Source organism: Cervus elaphus, chromosome 19, assembly GCF_910594005.1.
Source record: "Cervus elaphus chromosome 19, mCerEla1.1, whole genome shotgun sequence".
NCBI lineage: Eukaryota > Metazoa > Chordata > Mammalia > Artiodactyla > Cervidae > Cervus > Cervus elaphus.
The window spans coordinates 82,396,389-82,419,715 of NC_057833.1; the positions used below are offsets into that span (position 1 = coordinate 82,396,389).

General features: G+C 37.8%; 1 protein-coding gene across 2 annotated transcripts in view; it reads right to left on the reverse strand.

Moving 5' to 3' along the window:
- RYK (receptor like tyrosine kinase) overlaps positions 1 to 23,327 on the reverse strand; it is a 115,825-nt gene that overhangs the window by 87,448 nt on the left and 5,050 nt on the right. For both annotated transcript variants that reach the window (XM_043873945.1, XM_043873944.1), the window contains exon 2: positions 1,966 to 2,087. In XM_043873945.1, the coding sequence (XP_043729880.1) occupies positions 1,966 to 2,087 (122 nt within the window). The remainder of the gene's footprint in view (positions 1 to 1,965; positions 2,088 to 23,327) is intronic.

The following is a 23,327-nucleotide window of genomic DNA, read 5'->3' on the forward strand; positions in this document are numbered from 1 at the left end:
AAGTTACCATCTACTAAATGTTCTTAGATCACATGAATCTTCTCCCTCTGTTTTTGCAGATTTCATCCTAAAGAGATCTAACCACTCCTAAAAACACACCTCCTATTTGGATACCCCAAGGCAATAATGTTGGACTTGAGGTGTTCTAGACAGCAGGGCACATACACTTTACCCAGGATCCAAGCTAATTTAACTTTAATCAAAACATTCCTGCAGCTGTATTTTAATGCACGTATGTCTATATGTGTATGTTTCTCTAATGTACGTGTGAGCATATATCAAAATGTGGATATATGCATATTTACATAATCATTTTTACTTACCTAACTGGCAAACAAATATACTTAAAATATTTAGCATTAAGCAGTGAACTAAGCACCTTATTCACTTTGTAAGGAATGTTGGCTTATTGGTACCATCTTGGGAGAGGGATGGGAGAAAGAATTTGGCAACAGCAATCAAAATTTTAACCATGAATATTCTCTGACCCAGTCATTTCACCTCCTGATCACAATGTACTATTCAGAAATAACGCTAAAAGTACACAAAAATTTATGAACAAATTAAGATATTCTTAATATATACACACACACACCTATATACATACATACACATTCACACATATTTTTTCTATGATTCTATATTCATTAATAATAATGCTAGAAACAGCAACAAAAGATGACTACCAGTTGTTTTTACCATCTTTTTACCATAAAATTTTGCCTGCCAAATGAATGAAAGTATTTGTAACAGTGAAGGGAAATGTTACTAAAAATCCATACGTCAATGAAGCACTTAACAAATAACCATACATCATACATCCATACAATATCATATTATAAAGCCATTAAAGAGACTGAGTTAAATCTGTAATTAGAAAAGTGGAAAGTTGCCAAGACATAGTATCAGGTAGGGAAAAAATAATGTACAACACATGTATCAGATAATCCCCTTTTTGTTTAAAAATGAAAAAGAAGTACGGTTTCAAGTATACCAAATTATAAACAATGATTATTCTTCTTGGTTCAGATGTACAAAGTCTTAACAGTTCTTAAAACAATTCTGTAATAGTTGAATTTTCCCAATAACCATTATTATTTTCTAAGAAGATAAAAAGATCTATATTAGGGGTCAGATTTAAATGATTTGCTTAAGAACAAACACCAATTTATAATAATTTTTAAAAAATAAACTCTAAAAAAAATAAAAAATAAAAAATAAACTCTACAATAGGTATACTTATTTTAGTATAGCAAAAACTATTTTTATTTCCCAAATAAAATCCTACTCAGAAGCTTATACATGAGGCTGACAAAAGAAACTGAAGTTGATCGGGGAAGGCGACTCCACACTCAGCCTCTCACTCTTTGACTTAAGAGAAAACTTACCATGATCGAGGAGCCCAAACAGAGGAAATCTGAAGAATTCAGCAACAAGTAAACCAGGCAAGAAGTTTGTTACAGTTAAAGAAGCTTAGCCAGCGCCAACATGAGTGCTTACATCTCCTGTACTTTACTTTTACTGCTTCTCCATAACTGGAAGGACTATATCCAAGACCTCACACATGTCTAAACCACCTATCTTACCAATTCCCCAACCCCTCAATCATATCACTTCATCATAACAGCACAGTCAGTAGCAGGTCCACCTGTCCCCTCTTCAAGCTAGAGCTATATCCCTGTTTGGAAAGCCTGAAAATAAGTGTTCTATCATAAGCTAGTCACATATATGACTAGCTTTCTTTCCATTTTCAAATGAAAGGCTACTTTCATTTTCAAGGATTTGAAAGTCTAGAGGAATGGGCTCAAGACTTAAAACACAAATCTGAAAAGACCCAGTACTGCTACGGCCCACCACCCACTGACCCTCTTGTGCGGCTGGCAGCACCCCTCAGATCCAGCCTCTGCCTCAGCCTCTGGGCCTGGGTGGTCCTGTCTTGGCATCTTTGGTGGACCGCTCACTTACCTTGGACTTTGCATGCCAAGTGAAGTGCAGGAAATTTGTCTCGCTGGGTACTAACAGGTTAAAGGATAGAGCGTAGTGACTAATAAGGTCATTTCTCACATAGTAAAGTTCTGCATCAAGACCTAGGAAAAAAAAAAAAAAGAGAAAAAATTAAATGCCCCAAATACCCTCAAAAACATTAACCATCAATATTTCAAATACTGATCATAATAACAGATTAAAACCACACCCCACCTGTGCTGCCTTATGAAGCAGGAAGAAGACTGGATTTTATCATTGCCAACAAAGATGAAGAAACTGAGGTTCGGAACAATTAAGCACAGGGGTGCTGGAGCCAGAACTCTGGTTCTGAGAACCACCAATGCAACACATTTCCTTTTGGACAAAGACCTTCTCAGATAAATGCCTACGGACAAAAGCCCCTTCACCTTGCAAAACTGATGCGGATTTAGGAAAAGAGACAGGCACCTGGGGGAAAACACGAGTGTGAGTCAAGGCCTCAAGATCCTAGCCAGAGATGACCTTGGCTTCTGTCAGTATGACGTGCGGGCCACTTGAACAGCATGTTACCAAGGTACACACACCCCGCTGCCACACAGACACACATCCTCTTCCAAATCTAAACTACAAAGCAGAGAACACTATACTTCTCATATTCTCAGGACAGTCCTCTACACAAAGCAGATGCTCAGAAAACCCTTGTCAGACAAGCTAGCACCACAGGTAAAAGGAGAAAATATCAAGATGCCTAAGAAATGCTAGAGATTTCAAATTTCACTCATTCCCACACCACTTTCTTGGCCAAGGTCACATCCAACCTCCAACACATATAACATTACTCAATTTTGTGATAACCCCTTCATCCTACTTGTATTAAATATTTTCTTTAAAATTAATTTTAAAATAAAAATTTAAAGGAAAAATTTAATTACCACCTTAAGTAGAAAACCAGTAATTACTGAGAAAAAAATACAAGGTAACACACACACACACAAAATCAATTAAAAGGGAAAAAACCTACCTACTAAATGCTAGCTAATATTGCCTACACCAAGGCAGTGAGTCTGGGCACAGCTCACTGTTTACAAAAAGGGAAGAGGAAGGTAACAGCAAGTGCTTGAGAGAGGTAAAAATCAGAAGTTTTCTCCACAATATAATCCAGAAGAACTGAAAGAATAAAAGCAGGGGATAAGATCTCTCAACTGATTTACTGTTATTTATAGTTGTGGCTAGGTGTCCCTCCAGTAATGGATGACATATATTTCACAGGTGGAAGGAAAAAGGTACAGGGGAAGCCAACTGAAATGTAAATTTCCTATTTACTGAGCCTTATACCTCAGTTATGCAGATGACACCACCCTTATGGCAGAAAGTGAAGAAGAACTAAAGAGCCTCTTGATGAAAGTGAAAGAGGAGAGTGAAAAAGTCGGCTTAAAGCTCAACATTCAGAAAACTAAGATCATGGCATCTGGTCCCATCACTTCAAGGGAAATAGATGGGGAGACAGTGGAAACAGTGTCAGACTTTATTTTGGGGGGCTCCAAAATCACTATAGATGGTGACTGCAGCCATGAAATTAAAAGACGCTTACTCCTTGGAAGGAAAGTTATGACCAACCTAGATAGCATATTAAAAAGCAGAGACATTACTCTGCCAACAAAGGTTCATCTAGTCAAGGCTATGGTTTTTTCAGAGGTCATGTATGGATGTGAGAGTTGGACTGTGAAGAAAGCTGAGTGCCAAAAAATTGATGCTTTTGAACTGTGGTGTTGGAGAAGACTCTTGAGAGTCCCTTGGACTGCAAGGAGATCCAACCAGTCCATCCTAAAGGAGATCAGTCCTGGGTGTTCATTGGAAGGACTGATGCTGAAGCTGAAACTCCAATACTTTGGTCACCTCATGCGAAGAGCTGACTCATTGGAAAAGACCCTGATGCTGGGAGGGATTGGGGGCAGGAGGAGAAGGGGATGACAGAGGATGAGATGGCTGGATGGCATCACCGACTCAATGGGCATGGGTTTGAGTAAACTCCGGGAGTTGTTGATGGACAGGGAGGGCTGGCATGCTGCGATTCATGGGGTCTCAAAGAGTTGGACCAACTGAGTGACTGAACTGAACTGAACTGACCGATACCATGAGTTTAAAACACCTTGTGGTATGCAAAAAGGTCAAGGTGAGGCTCTCATGCTTTCTAAGAAACCCACTCCAGTATTCCTGCCTGGGAAACCCCATGGACAAAGAAGCCTGGCAGCTATAGTCCTTGGGGTTGCAAAGAGTCTGACATAACTGAGCAACTAACACTTTCACTTTCCACAACGTGGGTTAAACAAACATCTCTTGGACTGGCCACACAAACCATGAATCCAACGAGAAAAAAAATTAAAAAAAAAAAAATTGATGAAGTGGCTATCATTAAAATTAAAAACTTTGCTCCTCAAAAGATATTAAGAAAATGAAATTCAAGTCAGAAACTGGGAGAAAATACTCACAACACATCTACCAAAAAGACTTATTTTTAGAATATGTCAAGATCTCTTATGAACCAAAAATTAAAAGACAACACAAATAAAAAGGGCAAAAGATGTGAACACACGTTTTGTAAGAAATGATACGTAAATAAATATGTAAATGATACGCATATAAAAAGGTGCTAAACATTATTAGTTGTCAGTGAAATACAAATTAAAACCACAATGAGATGTCATTTCCACTCAGAAGAATGACTAAATGTTGGCAAGGATGTGGAGCAACTGCAACTCTCATACTCGCTGAGAATGGGACAATGTTCCACCACTTTGGAAAACTGGCAGTTTTCTTATAAAGCAAAGTGTACGTCTACTCAGATTTCAGTCATTCCACTCCTAGATACTTAACCAAAAGAAATTAAAACATACGATTCCACAAAAAAACTCCTATGTTAACATTGAGAGCACTCTTTTTCAGAACGGCAAAAACTGGAAACACCACAAATATCCCTCGGCAGACAGATGAATAACCAATTGTGTTATATTCATTCACACAATGGAATACTACTCAGCAATGAAAATAAACTGTTGAGACTCTGTAACAAGGGGTGACTCTAACAGACCATGAACCAAAGAAGCTGTATATTCTATATTAATTATTTTTATAAAACATTCTGGGAACAGGCAAAACTAATTTGTGGTGATAGAGATCAGATCACTGTGGCTAAGGGAACTTCCTGGGGTGATGGAAATGTTCTGTATCTAACTGGGGTGGTGGTTACATAGGTGCATGTATTTTTCAAAACTCAACCAACTGTACATTTAAGATCTGCATGTTTCATTATATATAAAGTTCACCTAAACTTTTTTAAAGAGGGAGAAAAAAAGACTCAACAATACTTTTTACCTCTCTTTTCTAATCTCAAAAAGTTTGCATACCATAGAAAGTTACTAGCACCAACATAAAGTTTTAGAAAAAAATAATCGTAAGTGATCAACAACTTGCAAATTTAAATTTCAAACACCATTCACAGGGAAATAAATCTATTCCTAACAAATACCAGTTACAATGCAATTACTGGTAATAATAAGAATAATGCGTAAATATTTGCCTTTTCCAGACACAGTTTAAAAGGTTAAGAGCATCTCGTAAATTGAACTTTCCAGTATCTTAGCTACCTCATTCACTGAGATACTGGAACCAGTTAATGAAACTTCTAAACATCCTTCTCCTGTGACTTATTATGCCAGACTCCCAATGTACGTGAGACTATCCCACTCTCAACGTGTTCTTCAATGTTCCTTTTATTCCCCAACTCCAACAACCTTCATCCATATCAAAGTAACCCATCTCTATGGACAATGGGAGTATATAAATTGCTTTACCTCCAAAATCTTGAACTGTAATGATCTCAATACTTTAGTAGCTCTTCAGTTCCTTCCCTTTATTGTTACAACAGCTGTTCTCTGGGCTCATTATACCTCCAGGGTCCATAATCCTCTTGTTTCTCCCACTTGATTATAGCAATCATTTCCTTGTTTTTTTCTTACTGACCTCAACCCCAATTACTGTAATTACTTTCTTACCAGTACCCTCAACTTTCTCCCATAACCCAGACATGCATACCCCATCCTGAAAACACCCAATCTTGAATTGCTTTGACTCCCCTGTTCCCTATCTTCTCTGGTGCTATAACTGAATGCTGCATAATCCGGGATGAAGGCATTCCCACAATGAAGAGAGTCACTGTAAACCCATGCTTCTATGTTCAACAAATAAATATTTATAAGCTGTTGACAGTTTGGAGCCCTGTGATCCATATCTATAAACACTTAATGGCCACCAAAATAAAAACTGAAAATTTTAAATTCACTACCCTAGATTTAGGTATTGAAACTATAATACAGTAATACTGTAAAACTGCAATACAACTGCAAACAGAGTTGCTGTTTCCTGATTAGATTTTGAGAGAATTTGTTTTGAAACAGCCATTCTTTACTAAGGTAGTTATTCCTAGTTTGAAAGGATTTGAATTTCTTCAAAGAAGCCACTAAAATAAAGTTCAAATTTTCACCCATCAAATTAGTAAATCTAGTTTGTTCTGTCATAAAACATATTCCTAAATATCAATTAGCATATCAGTGGTTAGGAAATAAAAATACCACTACAACATATTAATAGAAACTGTGTCAGTTAACATTTGAATCTTCCCAGACATGGGGAACTAGAATAGCAGGTAAAGAACTATAACTTTCCGTGGAAAAGGAAAAGACCCTCACTTGGTTCAGCTACTGCCAGGCAGGAGTCCCCCTCGGCCCTATTTTAAGAAAGCTGAAACAGCGAAAAAGGAAACTAAAAATAAGCACCTGCACAAAAGGTTCTCTCCTCAGAGGAGCACCACCAATCTCTGTGTGGTTCCTAGACTCAGGAAGCTGCACGTTCTCTTATGCCCAACTCGATGGCAGCCCCACCAGCTTAGAAAGCAGCTCTCATCTGCACTACCTCAAAATCATGCAAGCCAGTGATTTCCATCCTATTTTTTTTTTAACATCTTTTAACTCTCTTCTGAAGCTGCCTCAGCCACCCTAAATGGTTTGACCAAGCTGTTCAAGTTATCCCATAAGGTACCAATTATGCTTTTATTAGTACTTGGTTTGAAAATTGCAGAGGTCTTGAATGGTTTGCCCTTAACCATATTTTCCCCATAATTCTTGTTATTTTCAATGATTTCGAAATCTTAAAGGTTTTTGTTTGTTAGGAATGCATTTGATGTTGGAACAGAAATGCTTATATTCTGTCAATACAATACTGAATATTAGATAGGGTGTGGCAAGCAAGCAATTTGTGAACATATATCAATGATTTATAAATGTTTATACTCTAAGCCAGTAAATCCAATTCTAAAAATTCATCCTCAGAAGACCAAATATAGATACAAACATTTATGTATAAAGATATTAGTCAAAATTATATTTAAAATTAAAGAAAAGTAACAATATAAATTACCACTAACAGAGCAATGATCAATAAACTATAATACATCCATAACAATCCAATACATCCATAACAGAGAACAACAGTTTTCAACAATTTCTCTTTCTCTGGAGGAGAGAGATGGTGTTCCAAGCCACTGCACCCTTTAGTCAAATCTCTCCCTGCTCACCCACGAGACATACTGAAATTCCCCTTTGAAGATAGGTTTTAACGACTAAAAAAATTACTGGAAAAGACTATGAAGCCATCGATAAGACTATTATAAATAAATTTTAACAAATTGAGTTTTGCTTATAATAACATTAAATAAGGACAGGCAAGATACATACTATACATAGTAAATTTTAAATAATGTCTGTCATTTATAATGGGTCTCTTGTATAAAACAGATGTTCAATAAATGTTTGGTGAATTAAAGTTAAACGTACATACTGATGCCATTTGCAGCAACATGGATGGACCTAGAGATTGGCATACTAAGTGAAGTAACTCAGAGAGAGATGGAGAAATGACATCCCTTATATGTGGACTCTAAAAGGAAATGATAAAAATGAACTTAGCAGACAGAGACCCATAGACTTAGAAGACAAGTTTATTGGTTGCCTGTGTTGTTTCAGTCACTAAGTTGTGTCTGACTCTTCGCAATTAAGTGAGATAGAGTCTGACTCTTTGCGATTAGGTAAGTCAGAGAGAGAAAGACAAATACTACATGATATCACTTATATGTGAAATCTAAAAAAATAAAAATGAAACAAAGGAATTTATTTACAAAACAGAAACAGACTCACAGATATAGAAAACCAGCTTATGGTCAGCACAGGGGACAGTGTGTTTATGTGTCTGCACACGCTCAGTCATGTCTGACTCTTTGCAACTCCCTGGACTGTCGCCCAGCAGGCTCCCCTGTCCATAGCATTTTCCAGGCAAGAGTACTGGAGCGGGTTGCCATTTCCTCCTGCAGGGGACCTTCCCGACTCAGGGATCTAACCCACGCCTCCTGCATCTCCTGCACTGCGCACAGATTCTTCACCCATTGAGCCACCAAGGAAGTCAAAAAGTGGGCAGAGTAAATCAGGAGTTTGGGATCAGCATATACACACTACTATATATAAGGTACATAAACAAGGACCTACTGTATAGCACAGAGAACTATATTCAATATGTTGTAACAACCTATAATGGAAAGGAATCTAAAGGAATATACACAAATTCAGAATATATATTCAGTTTTAACTGAATATATAACTGAATCACTTTGCTGTATGCCTGAAACCAACATAACATGGTAAATTAACTGTACTTCAATTTTAAAAAAGATTTTTCAAAAAAGAAGAGAATCTGCATTTTTTTAAAAATTAAACTTATATGCATGATGTGTATGTTCCATTTCTCAAAAAAGAAAGGAAATACCAAAAAATATGAACAGTAATTGATTTTAAATAGTAGATTATGGGTTATGCTTTTATCCTTTTTCTTGTAATTATCATGAGTTAAGTTAAACTGGGAAAAATAAAAATTAATTTTCAAAATCATGTTTAAAGAAATATTCATTCAGTTGCAGCAATTCACTAAACAAAAACCCAATTACTGTCTAAAATAATACGTGAAGGCCAGTAAAAGCTAGAGAAAAAGCCCTCAAATGACAAAATTCAATTAAAAAATCACAATGATAGAGATAATATTCTTGATATATTAAGACTAACATAGTAATAACTAATTACTAATGACTAAAACACCTTTCCTTCAACTTTCCCTTAAAATACCCAACCAAAAGGTTGTCATTGTTATTGTTCAGTCACTAAGTCGTGTCTAACTCTTTGTGACCCATGGACTGTAGCCCCACCAGGTTCCCCTGTCCATGGGATTTCCCAGGCAAGAATACTGAAGTGGGTTGCCATCTCCTTCTCCAAGGGATCTTCCCAACCCAGGGATCAAACCCACATCTCCTGCATTGGCAGGCAGATTCCACTGAGCCACCAGGGAAGCCCCAACCAAAAGGTAAAATTTGGAAAAGCATTACAAACTGAAAAAGATCAAAGCTCAGAATTTCACCATTCAACAGTGACAATGGGCTGAAATGAGAAGAAAATCCTTGAACCACCCATGCTCACTGTCTGAATGAGGATAACCTGGGAAATCCTAAAGATGATAGGGAAGGCAACAGAGCAAGCAATAGGTTTCAGGAGAATCAGAAGTGCGCCAAGAATTATATTCCCAGACAAATTCTCATCATGTGCAAAGACAATAGATTCTCAAAAAAATACCAATTATGGATCCTTCTCCATAAAAGTCACTCCAAAACATACTCAGAAGTTAGTAACACTTTTATTTTTAACATGAGATAATCATTTTATACTGAGAAAAGGTTTATCATACATAATAATTCTAGTATAATAATTATGAATATAGCTCTAAATCAAAATGTAGAATCCAAAAAATCCCTAAATATTAGAAATGCAAAAAGAATCCAATGTAAATACATTTTCCCAAAATAACAGAAATATGAGGAGAACCCAATATATGTTTAATCATGTTACAAAACTATCAGCCTATGATCTCAGCATGTAGATATGTGTATCTCCAACCACAATTAATATGGGGGAGTGGACATGTAGACACATCAAGACCATACTCTTAAAGGAAATCCAATTCTTCCAAAGCAACCATAAGAGATTCAGAAAAAAGTGATCAGCTATAAGGAAAAGCACAATCAGTTTGTAAAGTAGAAAACGTATAGTCCACAACCTGACCACAGGCAAGGAGACAGAGAGGGAGGGAAAATATAACATTATCGGTTCTGAAGTACCATTTATCTCAGAGTTACCTATATTCTAAGATTTCAACTGCATAAAGAAAAATGAGAACATGGAAAAATGCTGGAAAGATATTTACCAAAGACTCCCAATGCATAGTTAAATAATGCATACTTTTCTTCTTCTTTATAGTCCTGTATACTTTCCAAATGGCATACGTTTTTATTCAGATAATCAAGCAATAGTTAATAAAATAAAAGAATTTTAAACAAACTGATTTTTAGAAAAAGATGAAATCTGTAAAGACTACCATACATGTATTCCTGAATGTAATCTTTATTCTTTCCTTCCCCATCATGCTCAAAACACAATTTTTAAGAAAGAGAAAAGTAATGGACAATTGAAGACAGGATCTAGATAATCTACTCCTTTCTAATTGTTACTAATCACTAGTGTTTCAAGTATGACATAACAATTAAATGCAGTCTCGAAGCAGGGCCAGCAGATGGCAGGGTTTATCACTGTCTGGGAGCGGTGCTGTAGGTTCTGCAGAGAAGTGGGCAGTGAGGCATGGTTAGAGAGGCAGTGAAGGAAACGATTTATTCAGTGATCCTTTACTCAGCCAGTTGTGCACAAGCCAGGAAAAGGGTAACTTTAAGAGACCAGGAAACAGTCTGGTTCCAGGAGAAGGGAGTGATTAACAGTAGGTTGGGTTACCCTGATCACAGCAAGGATGTTCCAAGGGCTGAGAAAAGGACCAAGTCCAAAGTGGCCATTTCAATGAGTGCCTTATTTAGAAAAGCACCAGCACAGTCACAAGTAACAAGTGAGAAAAAAAAAATCAGTAACGTTAATATCCTCTGGAATAAAGGGAGGGAAATAATGAAAACAAGTCACTGAGGATCATCTTACAACTCAGTGACTCAAACAACACTAGTGGGTCAAAGGTCCTATAAGTAAACCTCAATGGTATAAAAAGAGAAAAGGATGTCGAGTCACTGACCTCAGGCAAAACAATCAAAAATCAAAGTAACAAATGAAGGATACAATGCATGATAAAAGCTGGCCCCCTAATGAACAGTCCAAAAAGGAAATTAAGAAAACAACTCCAATCACTTAAATTAGGAGATGAAAGTTTTATACACTGAAAACTACAAAACTGCTGAAATTAAAGAAGACCTAAATAAATAGAAAGACATCCCATCTTCATGCATTGGAAGACTTATTATTGCTATTGTTAAGGTAGCAATACTACCCAAAGGGATATATCAGTGCAATCCCTATCAAAACTGTAACTGCCCTTTTGCAGAAAACAGAAAAGCAGATTCTCAAATTAATATGGAATTGCAAGTGGCCTCCAACAGCCAAAAGTCTTGAAAAAGAACACAGTTGAGTTACGTTTTCCAACTGCAAAACTTAGAACAAAGTCAGAGAAACCAAAACAGCGTGGTAATAGCATAATGACAGATATCTAGACTGATGGAATAAAACTGAGAGTCCAGAAATAAGCCTATATATTTCTAGCCAACTGAGTTTTTCTTAGTTTTTTTTTTTTTTTTTTAATGGAGTATAGTTGACTTACAATGCTTTGTTAGTTTCAGGTATATGACACAATAATTCAGTTATATATTCATTCTTTTTAAGATTCTTTTCTCATATAGATTATCCCAGAATATTGAGTGGAATTCCCTGTGCTATACAGTAGGTCCTTGTTGCTTATTTATCTTTTCAATTAATTTTTACATAGCTTAAGTTCAATAGTTAAAAAGTTTAAAGTTTTACACAATTGATGCAGGTATAATCAGGCCTTTGATATAAAATATTGTGCAACCAGAGATATCGGTCACTTAGCAGTTATTGTTTCTTCCCAATCAGCATAAAAGACTTAGCCAAATAATGTAGAATTTAAGGAACCAGTAAAACACTAATTTTAAACAAACTACAAAAATATCTTGCAATGAAATTGGCAATGTTTCTCTATGCAACTTTTCAAAGGGGAAATGTGTTCTGTAGGGTAAATTTAGGTTTCTTGGCACGGTGTTTCATTCATGTATAAACATTGGCTCCATTAGATAGTACTGGAACAGAACAAAACCCATAGTTATTATAACCATCATCAAAAAGTGGTATTCAATTCCTCAGGAACTATATGTTAAAGGATGTGTTATGATGCATGGCAAAGAAACAATAGATAGGAGGCAGTGGGGCACAAGGGCAAACCTGGAAAACCCTGCAAGGCCAAGGCTGTTCATGACCTCAAAATCCACCTGATGTCCAAGGAGACATTTAGCCTACTGATTTTTGGCAAGTGTGCCAAGACCGCTTAATGGGGAAAGAATAGCCTCTTTAACAGATGGTGCTGGGACAACTGGATATCCATATGTAAAAAGAATGAAATTATCTCAGCCATACATAAAAACCAACTCAAAAGAAACCAACAACCTAAATATAACACCCAAAACTATAAAACTCTTAGAAAAAAATATAGGGATAACATTTTATCTTGTATTTAGCAATGAATTCTTAAATATGGCACTAAAAGCAAGAGCAACAGAAAAAAAATAGATAAATTGGATTTCATAAAACCCTCTGCACATCCAAAGCCATTATCAAGGTGAAGACAACCTAGAAAAAGGAGGAAAATGTTGCAAAGCATGTATCTGATAAGGGCCTAGTGTCCACAATATATAAAGAACTCTTACAACCAACAACCAAAAAAAACAATTTAAAAATGGGCAAGGGGGACTTCCCTAGTAGTCCAGTAGTTGAGAATCCACCTTCCAATGCAGAGGACGACTCCCAATCGGGGAATTAAGATCCCATATGGGGTGGGACAACTAAGCCCACACACCACAACTAGAGAGAAGCCTGCATGCCACAACGAAGATCCTGTGCACCGCAACACAGATCCTGTGTGCTACAACTGAGACTCAACGAAGCCAAATAAGTAATTTTTTTTTTAATGGGCAGAGGACCTGAATAGACATTTCTCCAAAGAAAACACACAAACAGCCAACAAACATATAAATATCATTTGTCATGAGGGAAATACAGATCAAAACTACAATGAGGTATCCCTTTACACTCACCAGGATAGCTTTAATTAAAAAACAAACAGAAAACTGCAAGCGTTAGCAAGGATATGGAGAAGTTGGAACTTTTGTACACTGTTGATGGGACCACAAAAAGGCTCAGTCACTGTAAAAAAAAAATTTGGTGGTTCTTCAAAAAGTTAAAACAGAGAATTACCACATGACCCACTCTCAGGTTTACATCCAAAACTGAAAACAGATAATCAAGTACTTAACACACACGTTCACAGCAGCACTATTCACAACAGTAAAGATGTGGAGACAACCCAAATGTCCATCAAAATATGAATGAATAAGTAAATTTTGGTATATACAGAGAATGGAATACTATTCGGTCATGGAAAGGAATGAAGGACTGATACATGCTACAATGTGAATGAACTCCCAAGACACAGTGCCAAGAAGAGGCCAGATAGAAAATGTCTCATATTTTATTTGCCCATTTATATGAAATATCCAGCACAGATAAATCCACATAGGTAAATGGAACAGAAATTGGTGGCTGCAAGAGGCTGAAGAGAAAGGAAGATGGGAAAACCTGCTTAACGGGTAAGGAGTTTTACTCTGGAGCAACGGGAATGTTTTGAAACTAGACACGGTTGGTAGTTGCACAACATGATATATAAACTAAATGTCACTGAATTTTACACTTTACAAAGGTGAATTTTATGTCATGTGAACTTAACCCAATAAATTATTATTTTTAAAAAAGAAAAGGAAAAAAGCTGACCCCTACCCCATAAATGTGAAGGGAGGATACTAAAACTGTTTTCCAGTGACTGGAAAGGATTCTGAGGAAAATTTCACTCACAAGAGGAAATCAGGTTTCAGTTAAGCTGAAGAGAAAAAGCAACACTATGAAAAAGTCAGAGACCTCAAAACAAAACTTGAGCTCCACAAGATAAAAATGAAAGGGCCAACAGAAAAGAGGACAGAGCAGGCAAACAAGTAGATGGAAAGTGGAAAGAGACTGCTGGAAGGCAGACAGGAACAAGGGTGAACAGTCATGGATTGAAAAGGTAGCATTCTATTCTTAAAATGTATAGAACTGTTCTCTTCTAAGATGAAAAACATTTCAGTTCTTCAACTATCATAACCAGACTTAAATTTCTCACTGCCAATTCTAGCACAGTAGGAATGTTACTCTCTTGTTAGAAAATGTGACATTTATTCATAAGTTATTTTTAGATAACCCAAATTCCAAGCTGAAAAACCAAAGTTATTTCTGCAAAACTCTCAACATCCATCAAGAAAAATTCACTTTCCCCTAAACAATTTTAAGCTCAAGCTTAATTCAAGGCTTATGTTCTACATGACCTGGCCTGTGCAGCTTAAGTTCAAATAACACAACAGTTTAAAAATTATTCTAAATGATTTTAAAAGTTAACTATTGGTTTCCTAAGACCACAACAATGGTCGAGCGACTAGTGCCAGTGACCAAACCATCTCCCTTTAAAAACGAGCACCTTTATAGCACTTAACAAAATACATTCCAGGAGCGGTTCACGTGTCTGTCTTCCCTGCTACCTCTCACACCTCTCAAGCAAGGCTGGAGTATTAGTATAGTTGTAGGTACTCAAATGTTAGATGCATGAATGGCTGGCTAGTGATAAAAATCAACTACATCAAAGATGAACATAAGGAATCAGTTAAGGCAAAAAACAAAAGTAACACTGTAGGAACAGAACTAAAGTGGAGTTTTTGCTAATAAGTAGCTGAGTGACCTTTGGTAATCAATTATTTAACCACCTTCTCCAGGCATCAATTTCCTCAACTATAAAACAAGGGAGTTAAAGTCCCTCCTCAGCCACAAAATTCTATTATTCTATGATATCATGATGGTTTCAAAAAGTCAGCCAAAACTCTATTATTCTATGATATCATCCATGGTTTCCAAATGTTAGTCAAAGTAAAGTTGAAAATTTAGTCAAGATACCCTTCTAGGTTCTGAGGACAGTATGGTATGTGAGCCAGAGGGAAAAAAAGGCTAAATCATTTACTATGTCTGAAGCCACTAAATAGTCTGTTTTTTTTTTTTTTTGGAAGATTAGGGGAAATCCAGTTTTATAAGTCACAGACAATGAAGAACATTCTCTATTATAAAAATATTTATGTAAGTTAGGCTATTTCATACCTTAAATAATTTTCCCTCTATTTTATATATATGTATATATATACATAGTAGTGATAGCATAGTGAAGTCGCTCAGTCACGTCCGACTCTTTGCGACCCCGTGGACTGTAGCTCACCAGGCTCCTCCGTCCATGGGATTCTCCAGGCAAGAATACTGGAGTGGGTTGCCATTTCCTTCTCCAATAGTCTGTATTTTAATCAATGCTCAAATTAAATAAATACAGAGCTCTTGTTTCAAATTTTCCTAGTTTATGGAAACTAACAAACTGAAATGGATACAATAAAGTAATAACTTGTCCACCAGAAGCTCATAAATCTAGCTATAGTCAAATTATACCTAGAAAATTAGCTGAGGCCTAATATTTAACTACACCCTAAGAAGAGAATTTACGAATGTTACACTATAGGAAAAGGGGCATCTTTTCTTCAACTCCTATCTAAGGATAGTAAGTAACAAAAATATAACCCTTAATCTCTAGCACTGTAACATAAAATATGAAGCATGCCCTGCCATAGTGCCAGAATGTTCTATCTGGTAAAATGATACTCTGAAAAACAACTTATAATTGATTCCTGCACTATTTACAGAAGAAAATTATCTTACCAAGCTCACGTATGCATTGCAAGCACAGCTCTACAGTAGAGGTGCAGTAATCTACTCACAGTCTGACATAACCACCTTTCAGTCTCTTTCATAGCCAATTTCTAACAGGAGCACACACACACCTTCAGTGGCTAGCAGCCATTAGTAACTCAGACTTGGCTGTTACAGCCAGGGAATCACAGACACAGCAGAGACTTCACAAACATTATTCCTCCCTGCAAGCAACTCCAAGTGCAAATTTGGAGTCCTATCCCAAAGTTACCTGATTTTTTTTCCCCCAGGCAAGTCACTCAGCTCTCTGCTAAAAGTTAGTTGCATGAGGACAGGGATCTTTATCTGTTTTATTTCACCAAAACATGTCAAGCTTCTAAAATAAGGGCTAGTGTAAACTCACAGTAAGTAATTATTCAATGAGTGATAAATGTTGCTACCTAAGGCAATCAATCAAGCAGGTGATATCTAAATGACCCCTCTAACATTCTATGATTTGAGTTTTTATCCAGAAACATACAAATCCCCCACCAATAACTAAAATAAATTATTCTGAGGATTATATGGCACTTTCATATACAGCAACTACGGTAGCAGACCTCCTGTTATACACTGAAAAGCATCTCATACATGAGGAAACCAACACTCAGAAACATTAATTACCTGCCTGCCCACATATAACAAAAGGAGGAGATAATTCAAAACTCAAATATGCAGATTTCAAATCCAATATTATCCCACACCATATTATCTTCTATAAACCCACATTTTTGCACATGTGCATGTATGCACACATACACAGATCTCAGGACTTTTTCTTGATATTGAACTTAACTATCTTAACAAATAATCTAGGGAGTTAAACAACTTTAGAAAAAATGCAAACAATCGAAAAGATAATCCTCGGACATTTCCACCTCTGGACGAGACAGAGTAACAGGACCAGATAAACTCTCTCATCTGAAACAATCAAAAACAGACAAAATACATGAGTTCAGAAAGGTAAAGACAGCTAGAGTATGTAGGACAAATTTCCAGAGAAGAGAGAGCTGCACAGAGAGAGAACTTCCAAGATCTGTAGAGGGCTACCCCTCCAGCCTTTGGATGAGTACTGATCAGAGCATGCATAAGGAAGCTACAGAGGACAGAGTAAAAATAAAAGGTTAATAGAGTGTAACACTTCATAGATTCTGGAATATCACCTACTCACATCTGGCAGACTGGAAAACCTCATGAGTCACAGGAGAAGTACACAGAAAGGTCTTGACTCAGAAATACTTAGACCTACACTGAGCACTGCTCGTTTCCTATCTAACAAGTCTAAATAACAACACCTGAAAAGATCAAACTGTTTCCAAGTAACTTAACTGAGTACCAGAATAAAACCTAAAAATATTTACAGAAATATAAAAATATCCAGGACCCAAGAGGATAAAATTCATAATGCCTGTATCTAGTCAAAAACTATCAGGCATGCAAAAAAGCAAAATAGATCAACCGAAACCAATGCAGAACTGGCAGATGTTAGATTCAGCTGACATTAAAACAACTACTGTAACTGTACCCCCACAAAAAGTCAAGAAGAGGCATGGAAGACATAAAAACACCCACATCAAATTTCTAGAGATGAAAAAAAATACACTGGCTAGGATTAACAGCAGATTAGCATTTCAGAAGATTAGAAATCCATTTTCCAGCTTTTAATTACTTTGCCAGAATCTCTGCTGAATATTTTATACCCTTCAGCTGGAGTGTGGACCAGCAGTCTGCTGAGAGACAGCTACATGCCAAGCCACAAGGTAGCCTTAGTGAAGCAGGGACACTAGAGAATATGATGGGTACAGTGATCGCATGGTTTATATGTGGTACAGAGCTATGGAAGCCAAGATGGGGACATCTCACCCAGGCAGGGGGGTTTCAAGGGAGAGAGGGTTGGGGAAATTAGGCAAGTTCAAAGGAAGCTATTATAACTAATTTATTTAAACTTCCATTCACGAGTCCAATATCCTTCTGGATAATAACTAAGTGGGCAAAGGGAAATGATGAAAAGAATGATGACTCCAGTAAGGCACAAGATGGTGAATTCAAAAAAAAAGTACAATTCATTCACTTACTCATTCACTGAACGTTAACTGAACAGCAACTTCGTGCCAGGTACTGTTTCAGGTGCTGGGGATATAGAGTGAAACAACATAAAAGGGTCTCTACTCAAACAGAATTGACTTTCCTACAGAGGGAGAGAGAAACAACAAAAGTCAAAGTGTTAGTCTCTCAGTCGTGTCTGACTCTTTGGGACCCCTTGGGCTGTAGCTCACAGGCTCCTCTGTCCATGGAATTCTCCAGGCAAGAATACTGGAATGTGCAGTCCCTTCTCTAGAGGATCTTCCTGACCCAAGGATTAAATCCAGGTCTCTGGCACCGCAAGCAGATTCCTTCCCATCTGAGCCACCAGAGAATCCCACCTAAAAGAAAACAGTGCCAGAACAGGGGGGCACTGAGGGTCAACCCCAGGAAGGCAAGGCTCTCTGAGGAAGTAACACTAAGCTGAGATGCAGAAGGCTCCAGTCACGAAAAGATCTGAGGTAAGTACACGAGGCAGAGCTGCAGCTGAATGCAGACCCGAGGGTGAGAAGAGCTTGGCACCAAGGGGGCTAAAGAGTGGTGAGGTGGGGAACAGCGACAAGGAAAGAAACAGGTGGCAGGCGAGAGTCTCTAGAAACATTAACTTATAAAGCAGGAAGACTGAAGCCTAGATACATGATCTTTATGAATCATTGTTAATTTCTTAGGTGTGATCTTGGTTATTATAGATTTTTAAAGAGTCCTTATCTTTTAGACACACACACCAAAAAATATTTTATGCAATTTTCTGAGTTTGCTTCAAAATAATCCAAGCAGAAGATGGGGGGAAGTGATGACAAGGGAGTGGATTGGGAGTGGAGAAGTACAGACCAAACAAAACTGGCCATGAGTTGATAATTGTTGAAACTGGATAATGGGTACATAGAGGTTCATTATACTAGTCTGTCTACTCCTGAATGTTTGAAATTCTCCATAATAAATACATTTTTTAAAAGCAAACTTAAAATATAAGTAAAGGTATTAATAAACATAAATGCTCCCTTCACAGGGGAATTTTCAGGGCTACAAAATTATTCTGTATGATACTACAGTGGATGCATTTGTCAAAAGCCATGTAATTACAACAGAATAAGCCTTAATGTCTGCAAACTTCTTACAAATTCAGGGGGCAGGAGGAGTTGGATAAAGGTAGTCAAAAAGCCAAACTTCCAGATATAAGATAAATAAGTACTAGGAGTAAAATGTGTAACATGATAATTAACACTGCTATATGCTATATATGAATGCTGTTAAGTGAGCAAATTGAAGAATTCTCACCACAAGGGAAAAAGCTTTTTTTCTATTTCTTTAATATTGCATCTACATGAGATAATGGTGTTCACTGAACTTACTATGGTAATCATTTCATTATGTATGTAAGTCAAATCATTATGCTGGCCACGTTTAACTTACGCAGTGCTGTATGTCAATTATATCTCAATAAAACTGGAAGAAAAAAAATCACGTAGGAGGTCAGAGAATCTTAAGATGATATATGGAAGGCTGCTCCCTTCCAGAAGCAGCTTTTCAGGGATTCAGATGTACCCATAAGCTTTCATCAAAAGGTCCTGCAAAATCCTCAAAGTCTAAGAACCCCGATCATAGTGCACAAAACTTAGTATATGTGGGATCCATACCCTTGTCTAGGAAAAGGCTCTAAGGTTTTCACAAAATAAGTTGAGAACCACTGATATTTCTCTTGACAGCAACTTCCTAGCTGAAAAGCAAGTTTCCATTGTTTTTAAACCTAATGCCATCTTGACCTTCCCTGAAAGGACATTACTACACCACCACCATTACCACAAATAAGTTACCACCAGTGAATTTTACAATTCTGAAAGAAAGTTATGACAGATAGCCAAAAAACAAGAAAGGTGGCAAATTATGTCTAAGTCTCCTTTACAATTTCACCTTGTTAAAATACTGTATTTTATTTAGTCTAAATGCACCGTTATTTTTTGTGCCATTAAGAAATAAAAAAGGCTGTCAATTACATGATGACTCACCACTGACTGTAAAATGATTCCAACTTCAGAGATGTTCAAAGGTGAAAAAGCCATACATCTTATCATTCTTGAGACATGCTGTTCAAAAACTTCATTGGCTGGACCCCATCTCAGATCTCCTAAACAAATCGCTCAGAGTAGGTCTTTGGATCTGTATTTTGTTTAAGCCCCTGAGATGACTCTGGTTAGATAGACTATGTAAACTGTTAACTTGCAGAGGCAGCACAGTAGAGAAAACGCGCACTTTAGAGTCATACAGCCCCAGACATCTCTGTGACCTCCAGCAAACTGTGTAATTTCCCAGAGTCTCAGCTTTGTCTATTAAAAAATGCCAATGCCATCTACTGCCAACGGTTGATAAATAAAAGAAAGTTAGCAAAACAGATGACACAGAGCAAGACATATTTATAGAGGAACATGTTCATTATTTATGAACAAGATACAACATATCCGTCTTAAGAACAAGAATGGGACCTCTGAAATTACTTTTCAGAAATAGTCTGCCATTCAGCACTGTTACTTGCTGGACACAGTTAAGAATTTTCAGTAAGCGGTTTATTATGTAATTCAGCAATACACACATTTCTTTTGGCACACCACATTTTTAGAGGTCCTACATAAATGGAAGTTGTTTAATAACATCTTGATTAGAAAATATTATACTTGATATACATCAACAATAACACAGAAAAAAACATACTTTTAAGCGTAATACAATTTCAGAGTAGGCAACGGCTCTATTTCATGTCAAGTTTTTGTTTTGTTTTAGGATATATAGCTGGCAGGTTTTTTCAGAACACTGGCATAACTGTGTTAAAACCCCAAAAGTAGTGATGTGCAATTTCTCAATTCAGGATGCTCAAAGGAAAAAAAAAACAAAAACCCACGTTTCATTTGTTTCTAAAGTGACCCTTAAAGTCCAAACAGTATTTCAGGCAGCACCTTCAGAACAGACGCGTCACTCAGGATGTGACTCATAGGAGACAGGTTTAGCCATAACTGGACAGTTCTCCCACATGTGTAGAATGAAGATGGAAAAAATTCAAAACCCACAACTGCACAATGTCTCAGTCTTGCTCTCCCAATGAAGAACACATGGATTCAAATTAACACTGTATCTTTACCACCAACCCCACCCAAAATATCCAAGCTTAAGAGCATGCTGCAGGGTGCTACCCCACCTCCACCAGCACCCACCTCTTCAGGAGTCTGAGCAGCGGAAGGACAGGCCCCACACCAGCAGAGAGGGCACCCTCACTGCTCTCCCACCCCAAACACGTGGCTTGAGGCTAAAAAAGAAGAGAGGTGCTGGGAGAAAAATGGCTCATCTCATTTCCTTTCCTTCAACCATTTTCAATAAGAAAAAGCTGCCCAAATCTGAAACTTTGACTCCACTCTGCCTCCTCCCTTTTCTTTAGCCCTCTGTTCTCCCCGACTAAGTCTTCTCCAAACTCCCTGTGAATTCCTCATAAACCCATCCCACACCCTCAGCTGCCCTAGCTGAGCCCCTAGTGGCTCAGATGGTAAAGAATCCGCCTGCAACGTGGGAAACCTGTGCTCAACCCCTGGGTTGGGAAGATCCCCTGGAGGAGGGCAAGGCTACCCACTCCAGTATTCTTGCCTGGAGAACCCCCATGGACAGAGGAGCCTGGCAGGCTACAGTCCGTGGGGTGGCAGAGAGTCAGACACGACTGAGCGACTCAGCACAGCACAAGGCTAACTCTGTTCCATTCCCCTGATCCATCTTTTCAGTCTGCAGCCACCCTTTTACTGGGGCCGAACCTATCTTCTCAAAACCCTCCTGTGTACTCTCCTTTCCTAAATTCAACAGTTTCGCGTTACCTATAAAATAAAATTCAAATTCCTAATCTAATTTCAACCTACCTCTCAGCTTTATATTCTGCCACTCCCTGGTTTTGCCAAATATTCTCATCTTAGCCACATTAAATTGTTTCTACTCCTTCATTTCACATATACCTGCTTCCATACATCTATGGCTTTGTGCTATTTTCTCTGCCTGACATGAAATGCTCCTCTTCTCTTTCAAGTTCATCTTTGGAGATGAGACTCAAATGTCCCCTTTCCTAGAAAAACCTTTCCTAAACCCCCTAAGACCCTCCACTCTCCTATAGTCAAAAGCAATCATTCTCACGATAACTTACAACAATCAGCAGTAGAGTTCCAGCTACAACTGGTAGTCTCTCCTACGAAATTATGAGTTCCTTAAGAGAAGAAATTTAGTAACTTTGAATTGCCATTTTCTACCACAGTATGTGGTACTTGGTTAGGCTTCAAAAATTTTTACTGGACTAATTCGAGAAGCAATGATCTCAACTAGTATTAAACTGATTTTAAATCAGATATTAACAATGCTTACCTCTTCCAGAGGGTACTTTATTTTAATGGAGAGGCAGTTATCCAGCGTGAATTCCTAATTGGTGGGAGGCGGAGTCTATTCTCCGAAGTCCCCTGGTCTCCTACAGATGCCCTACCGCCAGCATCTCTGCTATCACGACCAGTTTATACCATACCCCTCATCCATCAGCAATTTTTTCCCACACCCTAGCACTGCCCCAGCCACAGACAATTTTCACCAGTTCTGGACTTCCAGGGAACTCAACTATCAGAATTACCAATCAGACAGCGAACAGGAGAGAAGGTGGATAATAGTGAAGACAAATGAGCACATGTGGCAGCAGGCTTGTCAATTCTACTCCTTAAGAATTTCAGTTAATCACAGCTCTTCCAGAGCTGACAAAGAGGCAATATAGATTCTGGATTGAGTTAAGACCTGGCCCTCTACTCACTGCCCAAAGGGCCCCAAATCAGAGTCCTCATTAGTAAAATGGGGAATCGAATGCCAACACTGCAGCCGACACGAGGCTTGGGGCAAACAAAGCGATTCCACATAAAGCTTCTGAGGCTTTTGGAGTCTCTATACCGATAGACTTCCATCAGGACTGCATGCCCTACCACCAGGGAATGAGCTGGTTACATACTTCCTTCAAATCTGTAACAATACACACCCAAAACAGGGGTTATTTTGTACCTGACCCAGGGAAAAGACTGCAACATGTCAGCAGCACTCTCTAAAGGGTCAACCATTACTGTGACCAGCACCACTACTCTTCCTAATGTTGTTATTACCAAAAAACTACACATCACCAGCTCTTCAACAGTCAAAGCCCAACCCTGACTGTCA